At 31.1% G+C, this 20,342-nt stretch overlaps 1 protein-coding gene across 3 annotated transcripts in view; it reads right to left on the reverse strand.

The window, feature by feature from the left end:
- The window catches only part of LOC129227480 (protein-cysteine N-palmitoyltransferase HHAT-like), a 37,160-nt gene that overhangs the window by 13,866 nt on the left and 2,952 nt on the right, over window positions 1–20,342 (reverse strand). For 2 of the 3 annotated variants that reach the window (XM_054862049.1, XM_054862050.1), the window contains 5 exons: window positions 17,237–17,348; window positions 9,848–9,909; window positions 5,903–6,013; window positions 2,024–2,218; window positions 226–441 (listed from right to left, as the gene is read on the reverse strand). In XM_054862049.1, coding sequence (XP_054718024.1) covers window positions 226–441; window positions 2,024–2,218; window positions 5,903–6,013; window positions 9,848–9,909; window positions 17,237–17,321 — 669 coding nt within the window. In that variant the 5' untranslated portion in view covers window positions 17,322–17,348. Of the gene's footprint in view, window positions 1–225; window positions 442–2,023; window positions 2,219–5,902; window positions 6,014–9,847; window positions 9,910–17,236; window positions 17,349–19,630; window positions 19,724–20,342 lie in introns of those variants that run through there. The other variant, XM_054862051.1, reaches the window with a different exon arrangement.

The raw sequence follows: 20,342 nt of genomic DNA on the forward strand, positions 1-20,342 counted from the left end.
TACAGTTGATTCTCTAACAAATTTCAAGGGACAACAAAAAAGTCGTCCTTAAGTAGAATGCTTTTAAAACTACAATGGAGCATACGGGACCGTGAAAGTAGTCTCTAAACAGAGAAAGTTGTTAAATAGAGCATTGTTAAGCAGAGAACCAACTTCAATAATAAGGATAAAATAAAATAACTTAATTAGAAAATGAATAAAATTAATGCAAAATTATTATCTTGCCTGTTCTTTAAAGGAGGTGTAGCACAAAATGGGCCCAGTGAAAACAGTCGGCAAATAAAAGCAGTATGAGAAAACTGATGACAGTTCCTGAATAGTGATGTTTTTGTTTGATCCAGATTCAATACTGTCTACGGCAAAGCTCAAACACTTAATTAACAACCAACCAAATCCAACTTCAAAAATGAATAAATGTGACTCTGTTGGAAAATAACGAGTCTGAAAAGGAAGTTATATTTAATGAAAATTTAAATATTGAAATTTATGAGAAATAACACAAAATAATTTTGTCAATAATTAAAGCTTAACTAGTTGACAATTTATATTTGTCATTATTTTATCGTCTTTGCTTTTAAGAAAATTTGTTCTTTTAGACATTTTTACATTATATAAAATACAATTGAACTTGGATAATTCAAAGTGCAAAGGGCCATTGCAAAACTTTGAATCATCCAAATTACGAATACTTAAAAAAAATTAATTTTTATGCTGTAAAATAATCAGTTGTAACAGAAATTACCAAAGAAACTATGTTTTTACATTTTAAGTTAAAATATACAGCTTTTTAAGACCTTCACTTTATAAGAATATTCTCTCTGTCTTACAAATTTTCCGAGAATTGCTTAAAATAACCAGCCACTTTTCAAATAACTGCATCGAAACTACATTTTGGCATTTTTGAAAGGGTAAAAACTTTGAATTAAAGAAGTTCGACTTTGAAAAAAAACAAGATTTTGTAGAATTAAATGAACACAAGTTTCAAGGGACCAACAAAAAATTCGAATTATCCACAAATTTGAATTGAAGATGTTCGAATTATCCAAGTTTTACTGTACTAGATTTTTATCGGTCATTAATAAGGTATTCATTAATACCAAGGTGCTTTTAATATACTGCATTCATATGGGAATTTCATTATACAGTAGAATACTTTTATGATGCCGACCTATATAACGCAATTCTCTATAAACCGCACAACTTTTTAGAAGTAAGCAATAGGTTTTGAAGTTTAAAAAATTCCTCTGTTTTGCTCTGTAAACATAAAAATTGTTAGGTAAATTAAATTTTGAAACAGTTTTTCACCTTTCCATCTTAATTCAAAGCTTTTAAATAAAAATTAGTATTTAAAGCTAGCAGAAGTGCAGGATAATTCACTATCTTTTAATTGTGAAACATATTTATCTGTGAATGACTGATTGTAATATTAGTGCTTTAATACTCAATGCAGATAAAACTCATTTTGAAGCGCTAACATAGATATATTCTGAATATTAGTTTCAAAATTTGTGAAATAACCTATATAACGCAAAAACCTGTATAACGCAAAAGCTCTGGTCCTAAGGTGTGCATTTTAATGGTCTTCTACTACATACTGAAAGTTTTTTTGGCACAAACACTAGCCATAGTAGAAATATAATCATCAAACTAAAAAAGCATACACCCACGGATAATCTACTTGTGGATAATAGGAAGTTTACTGTATACGCATATTCATAAATGTTTAGAAAGAAAGAATAGTAACTTTTCAGGTTGTAAAAACAACTTTAATGTGAATAACATGAAATTCATAACAAAGATTGTTATTCATTTTTTTTTTTTTTTTTTTAATGCAAAAATCACTTTACAAGATGAACCAACATGGTTTTATAATAACTTTAGAATCGTTAAATACGTTTTGTGTGAAGTTGCTTTCAGTTTAAGATGACAGAAACAAAATTCCATACTAAGTAATTTCAGTGGCTAATTATATTATTAAGTGAAAAATATTATTACAAAATCATTCCTAATACATGCTACTTACTTTTATATCTGTGATAAAAGTACTATGTAGAATCAACAAAGTGGTAACAGTGAACAAGTAACATATGTGCTTTCTTCCAGTCATATGAAGTATGACCATAAGCATGATGTGTATCACATATAGTAAGGAGCCTCTTAAACCAACAATGATGAAAAGGCACAGCATGGAATAAATGGCATAAAATAAAGGTAGAATCTGCAACAAATGAGATTAAAAAAAATTAATATGAAAGAGATAAGATGTAAAAATTATTACATATAGTTTAACACTACAAGGTTAAGTGCTGGCCTTCTACGCCTGTGGACCTAGGTTCTGACCTGGGGTGGCCAGTCGGTAGATTTTCAAGATGCAGAAAATCATCAGCGCCCATGTCGTATGATTATGCGGCATGTAAAAGATCCCTTGGGGAATTCGTTTGGCTTACAATTCCCTTGGCAAAATTAAAATTCCTAGTGAAATTTCGCATCAAAAGACCCCAGGTGCCTTCATTTGGTGGAAACTGGGTGTACAAATTATCCGTGCCATTGACATCCGTGCCTTAATGGTGGCACATGAAAGACTGGATGCCGTATCGGGGATCAGACTAGGTTTGCTAAAAATCTAAATAGCCTAAAAAGCAGCTCCCATTGGCAGAAAAAAAAAAAGTTTAGCACTACACTATCTTTGATTGAAAGTGAATACAAAACATTATTTCAAAATTGGAAAAAGATCTATTGAAGCAAAGATAAAATGGATGGTCTTATGCCAGAGTGAACTATGATTTTTTCAAAGTTCCGACTTTAACATGCAAATATGCTGCAAATGTTGCTTTCTATCTTAAATTAATTAAATATAAACATGTTAAGAATTACTTGGTAGTACTGTTTTCCTAATTTATAAAATACAAGTATGTTTTATGTGTATTTTTTTTATATTAATCTAACTTTTAATCTTCTCATTGAAAATAAATATTATGGATGATGGTTCACCTTTGGCAAAAGACTAGATACAAATATCACGGGACGCGGGGAGCGTCCCACACCGCCAAGGAAACCAAACGTCGGAAGCCAACAGAAGCTAATCCACCGCCAAAGACGAAAGAAAATAAAAGCGACCAAGAACAAGATTACACGACAGAACAAGTTGGGGTTTTTTGGGTTTTTCACCCCTCTGTATCTCAGCCCCATGAAGACTCCCGGAGTTGATTTTTGGTACACTCAATCTCTAGTGGCCCCTGACATTGTAAACCAAAATACAATCCCCTGGACCATCAGGGGGAGGAGGTATTAAAGTTATAAAATTGTTGTTCAAAAAAGTTTTCGCTTTCTTTGACAGGGCTACAGCCCAGACGGACAAAGGAATCAAGCTGAAATTTTGCACACACATTCCTTGTGCCCTACTGATGTGCCTTTTGTGCCATTTGACCCCCCTCCCCTTCCCCCCTTGTTTTTACCCCCCAAATTGTACCTTCTTGGGGTTCTATCACAGCCCCCCGGGGAGGCTACGGTAATGATTTTTTGTATACATATTCTTGGGGGGCCATTGAGTAAATATACAAAAATTCAACCCCCAGGGACATCATGGGCAGGAGTAATTAAAGTTTGAAAATTACTAATTTTCCCTAAATTCTTATGTACTTACTTCAGCTCATAGGGTTTGTTTATCTCGGACTGAAATTGCAAGGTTAGAACAGATCTAACAGTTATTCCAAAGTTGTCTTAGGAAATGAAATTCAATCAAGACTGAAACATATCCAACAGTCGCAACTAGACGTTAAATCGCGGATGTCACAAATTTGTCACAGCGACTGCGCAAGCACCGCAGACTTAGCTCATTGGGCTTTCTGTTTTCAGATTCTATGTTGTTTGTTTATACTTAAGCAGAGAAACAAATTAATGAATGAGATTAGAATGCTGTCCCCCCCCCCCAAAGTTTTGCCGATACGAAATTTCCTTCCCCCTGTTTTTCAGTTTTGATATATTTATGGAGGGAAGAAATTTTAAATGTCCGCGCGAAACTGGGGTTAAACCATTACAATATTTTACGTGACAAATTATATGAAACTGTACGCACATGAATACGGCACATATAACTTTTTAATTGAAAGCGAAAAATAGCACTTTTTTATTGGTTTGCTTATTTTCTAAATTAATGGATTTTTCACAAACAACACATAATGAATTGAAAATATATGAAATACGAGTGTGGATATCCGTGCTTTGCAGTAATTTGTTAGCTGAAAAATTTTTTCAATTAATTTAAGCAAGACTTTTAATGAGCTTAGTCTGCACGCAACATGCTCATTCACTATGGCAAATTTGGGATATCTGCGATTTGACATCGAGTAAAGTTGTATAGATCTTCTGACACATTCAAACTCAAAACATTTACTGGCTTAGTTTTTTTTTTTTTTTTTGCTTGGTGATAACATGCATTATTTCGTTTTTTAAATGAACTTTTAAGCAAAACTAGGTATTAAACAAGACAAATACTTCTATCAAGGAAAAGATAAATCACCAAACAATTAAAATTATCCCATAAAATGTAAAATAATCCACGATTTAAAAAAAAATGTAATTATACAAAAAGAGAAAAGCTAGATTAAAATAGCCTTCAAGCTGTAAAACATTTAAAGAAACCTTCATGAAAATGTTGAATAATCTGTCAAATAAAGAAACTGCAATAGAATTTATTGCGAAGTTGTAAAATACGCGAAAACAATATAATTTAAAATATAGTATTTTATTATTCAAGAAGTTTTCTTTGCAACAGAGAGGACACAAGGATTGCAATAAAATTTAAACCACCCAATTCTCGCAAAATGAACATAGAATCTTAATAGTCAGAAAATAACTTGACGTAAAATTAGGCTAGCCATTATTGTTCCTTAAAAACACAAAACAGCGTTGTTTCAATTGAAAATTTTCTGACTTGCAGTTCTCAATTCTAAAAATACAGACAAAGTAATAATAGCAATGCAAAAAGATGTGATATCTCATCAAAAACAACCCTCTTGTAAAAATTTCCCCACCAAGAAAACCTTTAACTTTCCCGCATAAAAAAGAAAACCTGCATCCTAAACCCAAAAACCCTTAGCCATAAAAAGTTATGATATCTAGTTTGCCCGACAAGTATCTGCCAAACTATCATCCTCCCTCTTCTCCTTTTTCATCACAGCTGCTTCCATTAGAACCCCCTCCCACCTTCAACTCCTCAGAAATATGGATAGATCTTTTAAATTGTTTATCTTGTTTGGCGGGAAGCTTTTTGCTCACCAAGCAACCACTTCACTTTGAAAAGCTTCCCGCCAAAGAAGATAAACAATTTAAGAGCTCTATCCATATTTCTGAGGAGTTGAAGGTGGAAGGAGGTTCTAATGGAAGTAGATGTGATGAAAAAAGGAGAAGAGTGAGGATGATAGTTTGGCAGATACTTGGCAGGCAAACTAGATATCATAACTTTTTATGGCTGAGGGTTTTTGGGTTTAGGATGTAGGTTTTCTTTTTGTGTGGAAAAGTTAAAGGTTTTCTTGGCGGGGAAATTTTTACAACAGGGTTGTTTTTGATGAGATTTCTTTTACCTGAATTTTCACTTTTTCACTTGCTAGGTTTAAACATTAACTAAATTTGAAATTTATTTTATTGTAGGTCAATTTAAAGTCTAATGAAAGGTGGGACAATTTTTGTTGTTGTTTAAATAATGTGTAGGAAGGAAAAGAAAAAGAGGATATAAATTAAAAAAGAGTGGATGTTCATCATTTTTACTAACTTGATTGTTCAGGAAGATGTTGTCAATTGTAATTATTTTCCTTCTATGCAAATCCTAATTTAATACAAAATGTTTCATAATTTGTATTATCAATGTATACAAGAATATTAAAGCAGATTCAGAACTACTTACAGCTTTGTGTTTCTTTGAAATGACATGGGAACAAATCAGCTGAAGAACAAGCAAAAACCAATATTTTTTGAAGAGGGAAGTTAAGATATTCCATTCAATGTCAGAATTATCCTGCAAAAATAATAGAGAGGAATAAATAGTGACATCTGTAATTAAAATCATGTTTTCTACATTTCGCATAAAGGATTTTTTGAAAAGTTAACACTAAGTTAAACTGAAAAGAACATTCATGATTCAAGTTTTAGAAAAGAACAACTAGCAGAGATTATCAAACAATCTACATGAACCAGCAGTTTTAAAACTGATAGTCAAAGGGTATTGGTCTTACTCACAATGCAATATCTTAAAACAACAAACATTGTAAAGGAGCAGGAAAGAAATACAGTCAAACCTTGATATCTTGAACCTCCTTATCTCAAAACCCTTGATGTCTCGAAAAAACATTTTCTCCAGCATTTTCTATAAAAAACCCTATGTATTTTCCAAAGTTATCTCAAAATTTATTTTTCGAAACCCTTGATATGTCGAATTTTTTGCACAGAAGCAAGTTTTAATTCTCTTTTTTCTTTGGCAATTTTTGTAGTAAAACCAGTACCAGGGACAATCGCTTAACGTTTTTCATCCCTTTTCTTAGAAATTTTGTGAATAGGGAATTGGTGCAAGATAATAGGGGAGTGTTGGTATGGGAGGGGTGCTGTGTTTTCCCCAGAGTTTAGAATCTTTGTGCATTTCTCTCAAACATGTTGTCCACTTTGAAGAAAAAAGGTCGATTTTTCTGCGAAAACAGAAAATGCGTTCCTCATTTTCACCATTCTGCTTTTTTAACTCCAACAAAATGACTGCTGAAAACTTTTTGAATGTGCGGAGCTACTGGTTGGATATAAAATTAGAAATTTTAAATTTTTAGGTGAAGAAAACCAAGTTGAAATTATTGTTCTTTTCAAAATTTCATCCTGTACACTTTCGACAATTATAAAATTTCAAATCTAGTAAAATATTGAAGACTACTTTGTTGATCGTAATTCGAAGTGGTCCCATAGTACATATATAAATGCATATAGCGTACGTGTTTGTAATTGTGAGAGTTACTAGTGTAATTTTTTTAGACCTTTGATTACACGAAAACTCAATATCTCGAATTTTTTCCCGTCCCGAGAGATTCGAGATTTGAGGTTGTACTATATATTTTCAAATGAATAGATTTTATCAAGTTTTATTTTTAATCAGTGATGTAATTTCTCTCATTATCAAAAGCCTTTTTTTGTGTAGTGTACAAACTTTCAATCCTGGATCAATAAAAATCAATTGCTTTTGGAGCAAGACAACATTTAGGATAGAAGACAAATTTTCACGTTTCTTCTCACGCAGCTTGGAGTCAATTATGAGAAATTGTAATTGATTACGATTATGATTACAAACATTAAAAATAGGAATTTATGATTACGATTATTATCCTCCGCTAAAAAGTAATTACAATTACCGGAAAAATCACAGTTGATAAAAATGTAATCAATTACGATTATCATATGCCGATTATGTTTCTGATTATGATTACAGACTCGTGATACATGCTCTCATATTTGAAACTTATGATTTTTCTTATAATATTGTAGGGATGATTTCAATAATGATTGCGATTATTGTGTCAGATTAACTTGAAAATTTTTACTATTATTATTTATTTATTTTGAGTTATGGCGTGGTTGCAGGAAAAGAGCAAAACATGAAAGATGGGCACATCTAGATATTTAAAGTAGATTCATTACATAACACTACATTGACCGTATATTGTATACAGGCATAATTACACCCATATCCAAATGTATGCACAGTTCACACTGTATTAGACTTTAATTGTTCATTGTTATTTTGCTTACAACCAACATTTTTAGAGTTTACAATTGCTGGAAATTGGGCACTAGTAAATTTCTACATTAGGTTTTCAATTGCATAATGTAACATCAGAAAATATAGTACAATTATTTTAAAAAGAAACACACTTACAATGATTTTTTAAGCATAATGCCCAGAATATTATAAAATATGCAGATAGTGTAAGTAAAATATATAGGTATGAAAGTAAATCTTTGAAAATTTAAAAAATATATTTTTTAATGCATTTAGGTAAAACTAATGCTGCAAAATGCCTGTTTTTGTTTTCATTTTTTGAGATGTGAAAAAATTGCGAGCAATGCTAAACAGGAGCTAAACTGGAGCAAATGATGTATAAATTGAAAAGAACGTCGGTGTTATTATTTTTAGCACAGGGTACATACAAGTTTTTGATCCATAGCAATATAGGGGATCAATGCCATGTTCATTTTAAGCTATTTGCATAAGCTTTGATTTCATTTTTGATTTGATCACTTATTAAAGAATTTGCACCTTCATAAGTCCTAGCAAATTTCCACTTAACTCGCATTAAAAAAATAAGAAGGGACATGGATTCTAAGCAGTTAGATTTTTTTTTTGTGCATACATTGCATATATGAGAACTTTATAATACTATTTATATATCTGTTTTAAGTACTGAAATACACTTATTTTCACTTTAAAACATAAAGTAAAAAACAATACATGGAAATGCAAAAATTCTTTTGAAATAATTAATCAATGTAATGGAATGTAAACAAAATTTTTAAAAATCTATCCATGCAAACTTTGTTTCCTTTTATATACTTATTAAGTAAAAATAATATCAGCATTAAAAAAAACATAAATTTAAATTCAAATTTCATGAGAAAAATTTTGAAAAACGTAATAAAAAATCTCGTATATATACAGAGGCAATACATATAAATCTTGTGCGTGCTAAAATTCATACAAATGAACAAACTGTTATATGAATATGTGGTTTACACCATAACACTTCACAGGTTCAACAATTTTTTATCACATCGTAAAAAGGGGGGGGGGGGAGAGTAATGTAATAATAAGTAATTTACATTGTTGTCTGTTTCGTCACAATAAGAAAAACAACTGTACGTATATAATCATTTTATTAAACACCTGCTTTTCTTACTGTGAAGATAAAATCGTCAGTGTAAATTATTTACAATTACACTTTTTTTACAATACCATAAAAAATCTTGACCCTGTGAAGTATTATGGCTCAAACTTCATATTCATATGGCAATTTGTTGCTTTTCTCAGTATATTAAAAATGTGTCAAAGACTTTTCGGACACCCTGTACAAGAGAGCCAAAAGATTTTAAACTATTCCACAACTTTGTTGAGTGGTAGTACTTTTGATATTCTTTGTTAATACAATTTTAAGACGACAATGTGCAGCGCTAGTTTGCCAACCATTGACAGATGAAAAGGGAAATTGATACATCACCAATTATGAGCATTAGGAAATACTTTGCTGTTTTAAAGTGCCCACAGGGTAGGCCATGCCCACGGGGTACTAACCACCTAATGGCTTATTCAATAACCCTGAATTCAAGTCATCTCCTATTGTTGTTGAAAGATTGTAGGCTCAGTCAAATCCCAGGATCCTAGGTTAGATAAGATAGGTCTTGATTTTATGACCATCATTTACAAACAGCCTTTACGAAGCAACTTGAAGTATTTTGCAAGTGTTGTATTGAACTCTTACTCCATACAATAGTAGAAATGTCACTTTATTTTTTTCACTTTCAGCAAGTCAAGATTATATGATTACAAGGCTAAATTACAATTATAGCATCATCCAAATTTCTTTCATTCTGATCATTAGAGCACTTTCTAAAAAATAAAAACTTGAAAATCTGGCTATTATCCAAAATGCCAAAATCAGAGATTGGAAATTTGCACACTAGATTACACAGCACAACTTACAAAATAAATACAACAAAAAGCTATTTGTAATGATTTTTCGATAACTTGCATGGTATATACTGTTTGACATGCTACAAATTTAAAACTATTTGATTAAAATTAGAAATATGCTTTTCAACTTACTTTACTCTCAAGAAAAAACCAGTCTTCTTTGAAATCATTACTGTCCAACTCATTATAATGTTCTAAATAAAAATTACAACTATTTTTCAAATTAGAATTACATAATAAGTAGCATAAAAAACATTTTAACAGCTTTCTATTGTAATACAAATGGATTCTATTAAAATAATAATGACTTTAGTCCTTGTTCAGAAGACAAAAGAAGGAGTTTTGTGATCCACTTTTGAAAAATAACTCTATAACCACTCATTTAGGGCCTTGGTAGCGCAGTTGAGAAGTGCATCATTCTAACAATCCTGATAGGTTCAATTCCCACCCTTTGCCCTGGTTGTAACTTCCTTCTCTGCAGGGTTGGCTGGATTGGACCCAATGGGTTTTTTTGAAAAAACCCATTTAAAAAAACCCATTATTTTGCCCACTTTTGGGTTTTTTAAAATTTCCTGAGAATTTTTTTTTTAAATTAATTAATTTAAATACTTTTACAATTTAAACTCCTTTTTTATTTGTTCTTCACCACAGACAATGGACATAAAAATGAATTTTGAACTTTTAATAGCATTTCTTAACTCTTAACGGCATTAAAAAAATATTTCAAAGATTTTAAATAAATATATTTAACTTTTTTCTTTAACTGGTCAAAAATAACTCAAATTATCTTGAATAAGTCCTGTCATGTCTGATTTTCTCAATATTTGTAGATTGTACCTACTCGAGCTAAAAGCTAAAAAGCTTTCATGTGAATTATTTTCTGCAAACCAACACGTCACAAATCTTGAATAAACAAGGTATATTTTTTAGAAATTAACAGGTTTTACAAACGGTCAGACAGAAAACAGAATAGGATATACAGTATTTTCATTATCTTACGAAAAAGTTTAATATTTCTTACTCTGTAAATAGAAATAGAAAAACGGGCAACATAAAATTCAAAGAAATGTCTTGATTAAGCTGGAATTCAGTAAAAAGGGATTTAAACTACTTGAGGTTCTACAGTAGTTTTGCATTATAAAATGAAATACAATAAAGTAAAATGCAAAAAAAAAAAAAAAAAAAATGTAGTAATTAAAAGCGAACAAACGAACAATAGATTTATCACTCGAAAAGTAACTTTGCCTTAACTGTTGGTAATCATGGAAACTAAAGAATCTAAAACTTCACTATATTTGGGCTTTGTAGTCCTTTTTACTTTTCTTCAGAAAACGCTGAATTTTCCAGCTTTTTTTACCCCAAGACGTTTTTGTTCTTTGTCCATATACTTACGCTACAATATGCTACAAGTACCCCACATTTTCCCTAAAAAAAGACAAAAAAACCCACATTTCTTTTAAAAAACCCAGCTTTAGTTGGGTTTTTTTGGGTTTTATTTAAAAAAACCCAAAAAACCCTGGGTCCATGGGCTTTTTTGAAAAAACCCGGGTTTTTGCCAACCCTGCTTCTCTGTGCTGTTAATTCTGTCCTACACTATATACTTTGTATTGTACTATCTGTCATATTGGACGTGAATTCATAAACGGGTCCTGCGTGACCAATAGGGTGGTCACAAAAAATCGATTTTAAAATTTCTTCCACGGCACCCCCCTAAAATGTGCCAATGGACTAGAAAACCTGATTTGCAAAGTTTTAGCTTAACCCGATAATATTAACACGTGGCGCAAAGAGGCTAAAGTTATGGAAAACAGCGATTTTTAGCAAAAAATCGTAGTTTTTCCTCTTTAAAACCAAAACTTTTCATCCTAGAAACTTCGTTCTGGTCTCATTTTATAGGAAATTTTATTTTCGTGATGAAATGTTTTATCCGTTTTTAAAATAAAAGTTACAGAAGGGTACTTTGCATTATTCAGGTCAGGTCATGGAAGAATCATGAATAAGGAATTTTCATGCAAAGACCTAAAAGCATTACAATATTCAATTACATTTATTTGCTCTTTGTTAATTTTAATTTATCCATTAAAAAGGCTTCATTTGGAGGTATTTTAAAAATTAAATGCAATAAATTGCTGATTTAAAATAAAGGAAATAAGCTGTTTAGAAGAGAAAGCAAAGAGTTTAAACTACAAAAAAGAAAAAAAATCTACTGCATTTTATTACTTACACTGTTAAATGACATACACTGAAAAGACATACATCATTATGTTATTACTTTTCATTAACAAGTTAAAGTGGTAATGGCTTCGATATGACAGATTTTGATGAATATGGAAAAATGTGCCTGCATTCAGACATTGCTTGTAATAGAAACTGTCATTAGTTAGAAATTAGTTTTACACATCTTTCAGCTGTGACATTGACAACCCTTAAACTGTTCACTATTTTTAACATAATATTGGTTTCTACACTATTAATCAAGATCATTATTTAAAAACTTTGTATCGATTTCGAATCTCTTGAAAAAAAATTGAATCTCTTTAGTACTTTGAAGAGAAATGAAAAAATCTACATCTTTGTCCAATAAACTAAACTTCTTTCAGATTGAGCTGTGCTTTTGTATCCCTACCATCACAATCATCTTCATTAATCTCCTACTTCAGATTTTAATTTTGCAGCCTCCCTTGTTTTGATTTTTTTTTTTTTTTTTTTAAGTATCATCAAAAAAAGGAAAGGCAACCAGGGAGACAAATGGCTAATTATTTTATGTAGTTCTGTGCCTACATCATATTTATAAATATTCTAGTATTGAACCAAGGATTTTACTAACTAGATCTTGTTTGGGGACAAAAGCTGGATCGCAGACAATAAACCATACTTTTCCGTAAATATCGATGATAAACAACCAAATATATTTAATACCTTTATCTCTTAATCGATTAAGGAAAGCTGACCCATGAAAAGAAATATTTTTAAAGAGTATATGAGGCAGAGAGAAGCAAAGGGATGTAATTGACAGAATTAAAATTTTGCAGATCATCATTACAAATAATAGGGGAACGTCTACTCTGCTTAGGGGTAGGAGATGGTACTAGTAGCTCTGATAGGGGCTGTTATATAGCATGATTTAGAAAAAAAGTTCAATGAAAGCCTAGCTAGGATCTGAACTCTAAACGCGTTTCATAAGGCAACTTAAAAAGTCCACTTACATCCCTTTGCTTCTCACTACCTCATATGACCTTTGTCATCCATCTGGTGCGATGAATAGCTCCAGGTTCTCGAAAAGTAACGTTGTTTGGAGAAAGACTCCCTAAATAAGTTAATCAAAGTTGAATGAATTAATTGTAGTCATCCCTAGGCAGCTACTGATTTTATTTCTCAAAACGAAAGCTTGAAATTTCACCAGAATTGCTTATTTTGTTTTTAATCTTCTATATTTAATTTGGATTGCTTCGTATCTATACCATTCATCCTGAAATTCTTGAAAAATATCTGGTTGAGGACAAGTGGGCGTACCTATTTTGCAAATCAAATCTTCTTTCAAACCAACTCCTAAGATGTGGTAGAGACTTGCTAAATACAAACCTTTTTCTGTAACAACTGTACTCACAAAACGCAGTTTTGCACTGAAGGAGCCCTAACAAGTCCCCGTCTAAGAACACAGACCACTTTCCTGGGAATCGTAGTTTTTCCTTCCTCTAGGGGCAGGGCCGGATTTAGAGGAGGGCAGGCGGGGCTACTGCCCCTGGGCCTTCACAAGAAAGGGGCCCCCACAGTAAAACTTTTACAAAATATCCTAACTTTCACGGGTCAAAAAAATCGAATATATACATATATATCAAAATATTCGGATGTATATCAAAGTATCGGATATTTTCGAAAATATGATCTTTTTGAACCCTGATTAGGAGCTTCCACACTTCCAAATCTGGCCCTGTCTAGGGGGTCGAAAGTCCTTACAAGACTGGGATTTTTAAGCTATTGCTTAGCTCTGACCACCGAGGAATAAAGCAACATTCCGTATTTACGGCCTCTATAGCTAATTTCAAAAGTTTTACACGCAGTTGTTTGTTTTAGCTTTGCGTTTTAGAGACACAACAATAGTACAGTGAAATCCTGTTACAACGAACTTTGGATTACCGGAAATTTTAGTTGTAACGTAGTTTTAGTAGTAATGAAATTCAAGCACCATAATGGAAATTAAATCAGGGCTGAAAATTTCTTTTGTTAAATCGGATATTTCGTTATATCGGTTATTCGATGTAACGGGGTTTTACTGTATACATTTCTGATAATATTGCTGTTTTTGCTCTGATTACTTAGCATTGTAAGGGGGTTACAACCATCAACTAAAAGAACTAATACAATTTATTTTTTAAAGATTCATTCTTTTTACACGATTTTGAGAATATTAGCTACGACCTGACTTTTAGAATCCTGAATAATGTTCAATCAATTTTTACAAGAGTTTAAATGAAATTAGACTTAAAGGAAATAAAATTCCTTATAAAATGAGACCAGAATGAAGTTTCTAGAATGAATAGTTTTCGTTTTACAGATGAAAAACCACGATTTTTTGCTAAAAATTGCTATTTTTCGTAACTTTAGCCTCTTTGCGGCACGTGTTAATATCATCGAAATGACTTGAAACTTTGCAAATCACATTTTCTGGTCTATTGGCACATTTTAGGGGGGTTCCGCAAAAGATTAGTTGTAAAAAGTTTTTCCCCATGTACCTTGTGACCACATTAGTGACCAAATACACCAATTCGAAATGCACGTTGTCAAAACCACTCACTTGTCTGATATATTTTTTTTTTTTGATGCACTAGTCAACACACACAAAAAAAAAGTTCTAATATTTAAAGTTTACATTCATTTCAAGATTACATATTAAACACCATTTCAATAAATATGTTTTTGTAGAGGTGTATTTACCACCAGGATAAAATCTAAGAAGGGAAAAGTAAATGATAAAATAATGTAAATCCTGATTAGAGTAAAAACGTAGCTGTGCATTCTGTTGTAATAATTTTGCATATACATCAGGCCTGGATCTATAAATTTCGGGCCCCTGCAACAAAATCTGTCATTCTCTAGAAATGTAGAATTGTCCGTCCCATGTTCACTGCAACCTCATAAATCTTTTAAAATTATTTTTTTAATGCTGTTTATTTGTTGCCTTCTACCAAACAAAATAACATGGATTTAACAGTGATAGATATGATACCTATTTTTGTTGATACAGCAGAAGACCATTATAACGTCGACCCATATAATGCAATTCACTATAAACCGCACTACTTTTCAGAAGTAAACAATAGGTTTTGAAGTTAAAAAACTCCCTCTATTTTGTCTTGCAAACATAAAAATTGTTAGGCAAATTAAGTTTTAAAACAGTTTTTCATCTTTCCATATTAATTCAAAGTTTTAAAATGAAAATTAGTGTTCACAGTAAAAAGAAAATATCAGATGGCTCTTGAAAATGCAGCTGTCATGCAAACCATGAAGCTAGCAGAAGTGCAGGATCATTCACTTTCTATGATTGTGAAACATATTTATTTGTGAATGACAAATTGTAATATTGGTGCTTTAATACTCATTGCAGATAAAACTCATTCTGAAGTGCTAATATATAGATATATTCTGAACATTAGTTTCAAAATTTGTGAAATGATCTATGTAATGCAAAAACCTGTATAACGCAAAAGCTCTGGTCCCAAGGTGTGTGTTATAACGGTCTTTTACTGTACTAAAAAGTCGTTACCATCCACTGTCTCTCGACTCAATTTTTAACTTTTGTGATCTAACTATACTGCAAATAAAGCTAAGAAAAAGCTTTTTAAAAAAAATTTCATAATTGCCTCACATAGGTAATCAAATTCAAAATAAAGTTTTTTTTAATTTGATTGTAATTTTGAAATTTTTGTGAAACAGTTTTAATTTGTCCCTGACATTTTGCATCATTACCATCCAAAAGTTTTTACTCTTTCATAACCACATGGTGGCACTATTAACCCAAACAGTATTCCGTTTTAGTAGCAGTCACCTTAAGGTTGTTTGAAAAGCAAAAATTTACTGTGTGGAAATCTTCATGCGTCTTGCATAGGTGTGTAGATATCAAATTAAGTAGAAAATTTTTTATAGCTGTCATTACCATCCACATCCATTGATAGTTATTTTAAACATTATTATGTATTTTTGTTTTTTATTTGCTTACATTAGATGAACCCTTGATCAAAATGTGCAAAACTTTTAGAATAGTAGCTACAGTTTAATTCATGCCGGACGTAAAATAAAGTGAAATATCATTACCATCCAGCACAAAGTACACAGTGAAACCCCTTCTAAAGGACACCCCTCTTATTCAGACAATTTTTAATTCGCCAGTTCCAATGCAAATAACATTATTAAAACCCTGTCCTGTGGACCCTTTCTATTACGGACAAAAAAAAATTTTCCGTTAGTGTCTGCATTAGAGGGATTTTACTGTATAAAAATTTGGATGGTAATGACAGACTAAGGATAGAATAAAATTATTTGCTTTGCTTTTTTAATTATATACATTGTTACCTTAAAATTCAGTACATTGAATTTTTTAATATTTTAAATACATAATTTTCTTAAACTTACTTTTTAAAAATTATCTTATATGTAAGAAGTACTAGGGTGTTTAAAAAAAACCTTTTTTTTAAAAATTCAATTTGTCAAGTTGATAATAAGTTGCCTCTACCGACCCACATTTTACTTCAAAAAATTTATCCAAATCAAAAAATATTTATGTGTCCCGCACAAGACCTAAATAAATGTATTTTAAATAGTTAGTTCTATTAGTTTTTTAGAAAGCATATTTACTTTAATTTATAAGACTTAATTTGAACTAGTGAAAATGAATGATGTAATGCATTCAGTATATCGTTTAAAAAAAAAGAATCTCAAAATTATTTTAAATTTATTAAAAGACTTAAAATAATATATTTGTTTTTATTTTCTGTCAAGCTAAAACTACTAAAAAAATAAATATTTTTAGGAATTTCTTCATGGCTTTTTAGCATGGGATGTTAATGACATTTGTTGTCCTTTTTACAAACTAAAGCATCATTACCTGCAAAATAAATGTACATGTTTTATGAACTATTGTAGTTTTACCAAGATACATATTTTGCCTTTCTAAAAAATACCAAATTGCATCCTTCCTGAAAAGTTCAAAAATTAAAAATTCAGGATTGCAAAATTCCACATTGCAGGAGAATGTCGCATGTAGGACAGTAGTGTAAATTTGCATTGTTAATAAGCTTGCTATATTTTTTTTTTCAATTTCTTGGGCCATTGGGCCCATTATAGACATGGAGTATGCAGGTATCCAGATCTGTTCCTGATATACACAAAGAAAAAACATTAACTTTTTTTTTTTTTTGGGGGGGGGGGGGGGTTGAGAATCATATTACAGATAAAAATATTTATCTAACTTTCACTTGCTTTAAATATGATGAGACAAATTGAAATTCAAATTGATTTACTTACGTTTACAAGAACCAATGAATGTCCAAAGAGAGTAAAATACAGACCCAACCCATACAAGCCAATATAAATGCTTCTCTATTTCCATATTTTATGAAATTCTTATCACTTGTGCCTACAATTAAATAATAGGTTACTATTAAATTTTTAAAGAACATATAAATTTTTTGCCCATTTTATTGCAAATGTAAGCAATGATGGACAATTTATTAAAACAGTTCATTACAGATCAAAAGACTCATTAAAGTCTTTTATAGATTAATCATTTTAGAACACAATCAAAATAAACACATTCAAGATTATACAAATGCGACAACCGGCAACAGGCTCGGGCTCAGGTAGGCTGTTTTTAATCAGTTTATTAGTCCTCAATGCAGATCAATAGTCCCCTTCAAGCAATCTAACCCGTTACTCATTACAGCCTCTTCCATTAAGCTGTTCCAAGTGCCCACAATCCTACTAAAGTAATATTTTTTTCTAGTTTCCAGTTTAGCCTGAGATTTGAATAACTTAAAACAATGTCCTGCTTTACATACATAAGATTAACTCATTAGCAACCAGGCACGTAGCTAGAACTTTGTTAAGGGGGGGGGGGGGGTCCAAGGTTGCACGAACTTCAAAAGAGGGGGCATGCTAAAGCAGAATTAGTAGCTGATAATTACACAAGACTAAGATAAATCCAATTAAAACTGATCATTAAAATATGATAATTAACTAAAATTAATTAAATAATTGAAATTAATACAGTCATTAATTAAAATTAGTTAACAAAAAGTTTATGTTAAGTGGTAAATTATTTATTGTCAGTCTGTAAATTAACATTAAACTGAAAGTTATCACATACAAAGTTTCCAAATATGGGTGAATCTCTGTCCTCCTGAAAATAAGTGATATATTTTCAATTAATAAAAAGGGCACAATAAAAGAAAAACGGAAAACGAAAACTGTTCTAGAAATTACTTGGAAAATGCATGCGATAATTTAATAAAATATTAAAGCTTTGTAATATATCTCAACAAAATATGTACATTTGTACTTATGCCATTTTATTTGAAAACTAGAAAGTCACCCGTCAAGGCATGACGGGTGAAAATTGCTTCAACTCTTCTTCATTTGAACGAAGCAATTGCCTGTTTGGTGATATTTTGGTAGTTAAAATTTTAAGTCTAACACCAGTGGATTAACCCTAAACTCCAGTAGATAGCGTTCATTGTTTTCGTTTCTTCATTCCTCTGATATGACACAGTCTTACCAGTAAAGCTGTTCAAGTTACCGGATCGAGTTCAGCCTTGTCACAGTAAAGCCTTCCTTGCATGTTAAACATTACCAAAACATATTATCGAATTACATACTATCATGCCGTGGTGCGAATTAATTGTTGAAACACGCGGGTTACTCGATCATCGGCATTATTTATAGGAGGATAAATAAATCTATATCTATGGAGTCGAATGTATAACTATATGAATGTTACATAACGTAACCCTGTCCGATTTGAACAATATTTGAGGCAAAATCCCACAACTCTCTCAACGAAAATATTAACAAGGTTTTATTTAAAAAGCTTGAATTAGTTTTTATTTATTTACAATTATAATATTCTTTTGATAACACGAAATAGAATGATATTTCCAATCTTATCCGTTTTCTAATTATCATTCCTAATCATCAAATAAAAGCTTGAACAAACTATTAACTCTTTGAGGGACGGAGGCTTCCTTTGTTGCAACCATTTTTTATATATATATTTTTTCTTTCTACAGCCAACTGACACAGTGATTTCAGTTAACTGAAAAAAAAGAGAAGCGAGAAATAAATGGTGTTCTCAAGTGAAGTCGCTATTCCTCAAAGGGTGAAAGCTGTTCGAAAAAATTTTAAATATCAGAAAAGGCGTACTGCCGTTTTTTATCATTATTTTTTTCTTTCTAACGGGACTGTGTTAGAGGCTTTAGCCTTTTGCGGAACAAGTGCAAACCAACGATATGGCATCCAGTCATTCATATGCCACCATTAAGGCGCGGATGTGAATGTCACAAGAAAATTTCTAGTTTCCACCAGATGGAGACACCTGAGCTCTCTTCGATGCGAAACTGCAAAAGGAATTTAATTTTGTTAAGAGTATTCACAGTCAAACGACCTAAGGGATCTTTTACATGCCGATTAATGGAATGTATACCTAATGAATTAAATTAAGCATCTGTGTAATTTTATTTTAACAACATGTTAATTTTAACAACAATGCATATCATATTTTACGACGCAGGTAATGATTTTTTTTTCTTCAATACGATGTTAGCAAAACACTCCATTGCAAGAAATAGTAAATATTTTTAGCTTGAAGAAAATAAGTGTTTAAAAAAAAAGGCAATATATAAAAGAAAAGCCAAAAACATTTACCACGTATTCACCTTTTTTGTTTCTTTGCTTGTAACGCAGTAAATAGCGGTAATTTTCACCTAGTAATTTATAGTTAAATGCACATGCCTGTTTTTTGTTACGTTGAATGCTACCTTCACAATTTACTAAAGATGGATGCATAGATGCTAATTAAATAACTCCTTAGTACAAAGCCAGTGAATAACAATCAGAAAATGTATTCCAATAATGCAAATACAAATATGCTTTATGGAACAACATCGAATAAGATTTTTTTTCGTCAATTAAAAACTAACTGTTTTTCTTTTGGGATCATAGAATCACATTTCAGTAAGATTTAAAAGTAATAATTTCTAATAAATTACTTATTACACGCGTTAATATGGCCGAACTTGTAATTTCATAAACTGATCACAGTAAAATATTCAAGTAATTTTCAATTTAATTTTTCTATAAAATTTTGATACCGTAAAAAGTTTGTTACATCAGCTTCAAGTTTTATTTATTTTACCTTCAAACACGAATTTATTTATGAGCATTTAATATGTTCCATGATCATGCTTAAATATTGGGGGAAAACATCAGTAAAAAATCTACCTAATTTGTTACTCAGAAAGGAGAGAGATGTTAAAAGTAATCAAAAAGTTCAAATAAAATTTTTATCAAAATATAAAATGAATCTGAAATGAACCATGCCAAAAATATAGAGTTAAAATGAAAAAAAAAATGAATA

This window comes from Uloborus diversus, chromosome 8 (assembly GCF_026930045.1).
Source record: "Uloborus diversus isolate 005 chromosome 8, Udiv.v.3.1, whole genome shotgun sequence".
NCBI lineage: Eukaryota > Metazoa > Arthropoda > Arachnida > Araneae > Uloboridae > Uloborus > Uloborus diversus.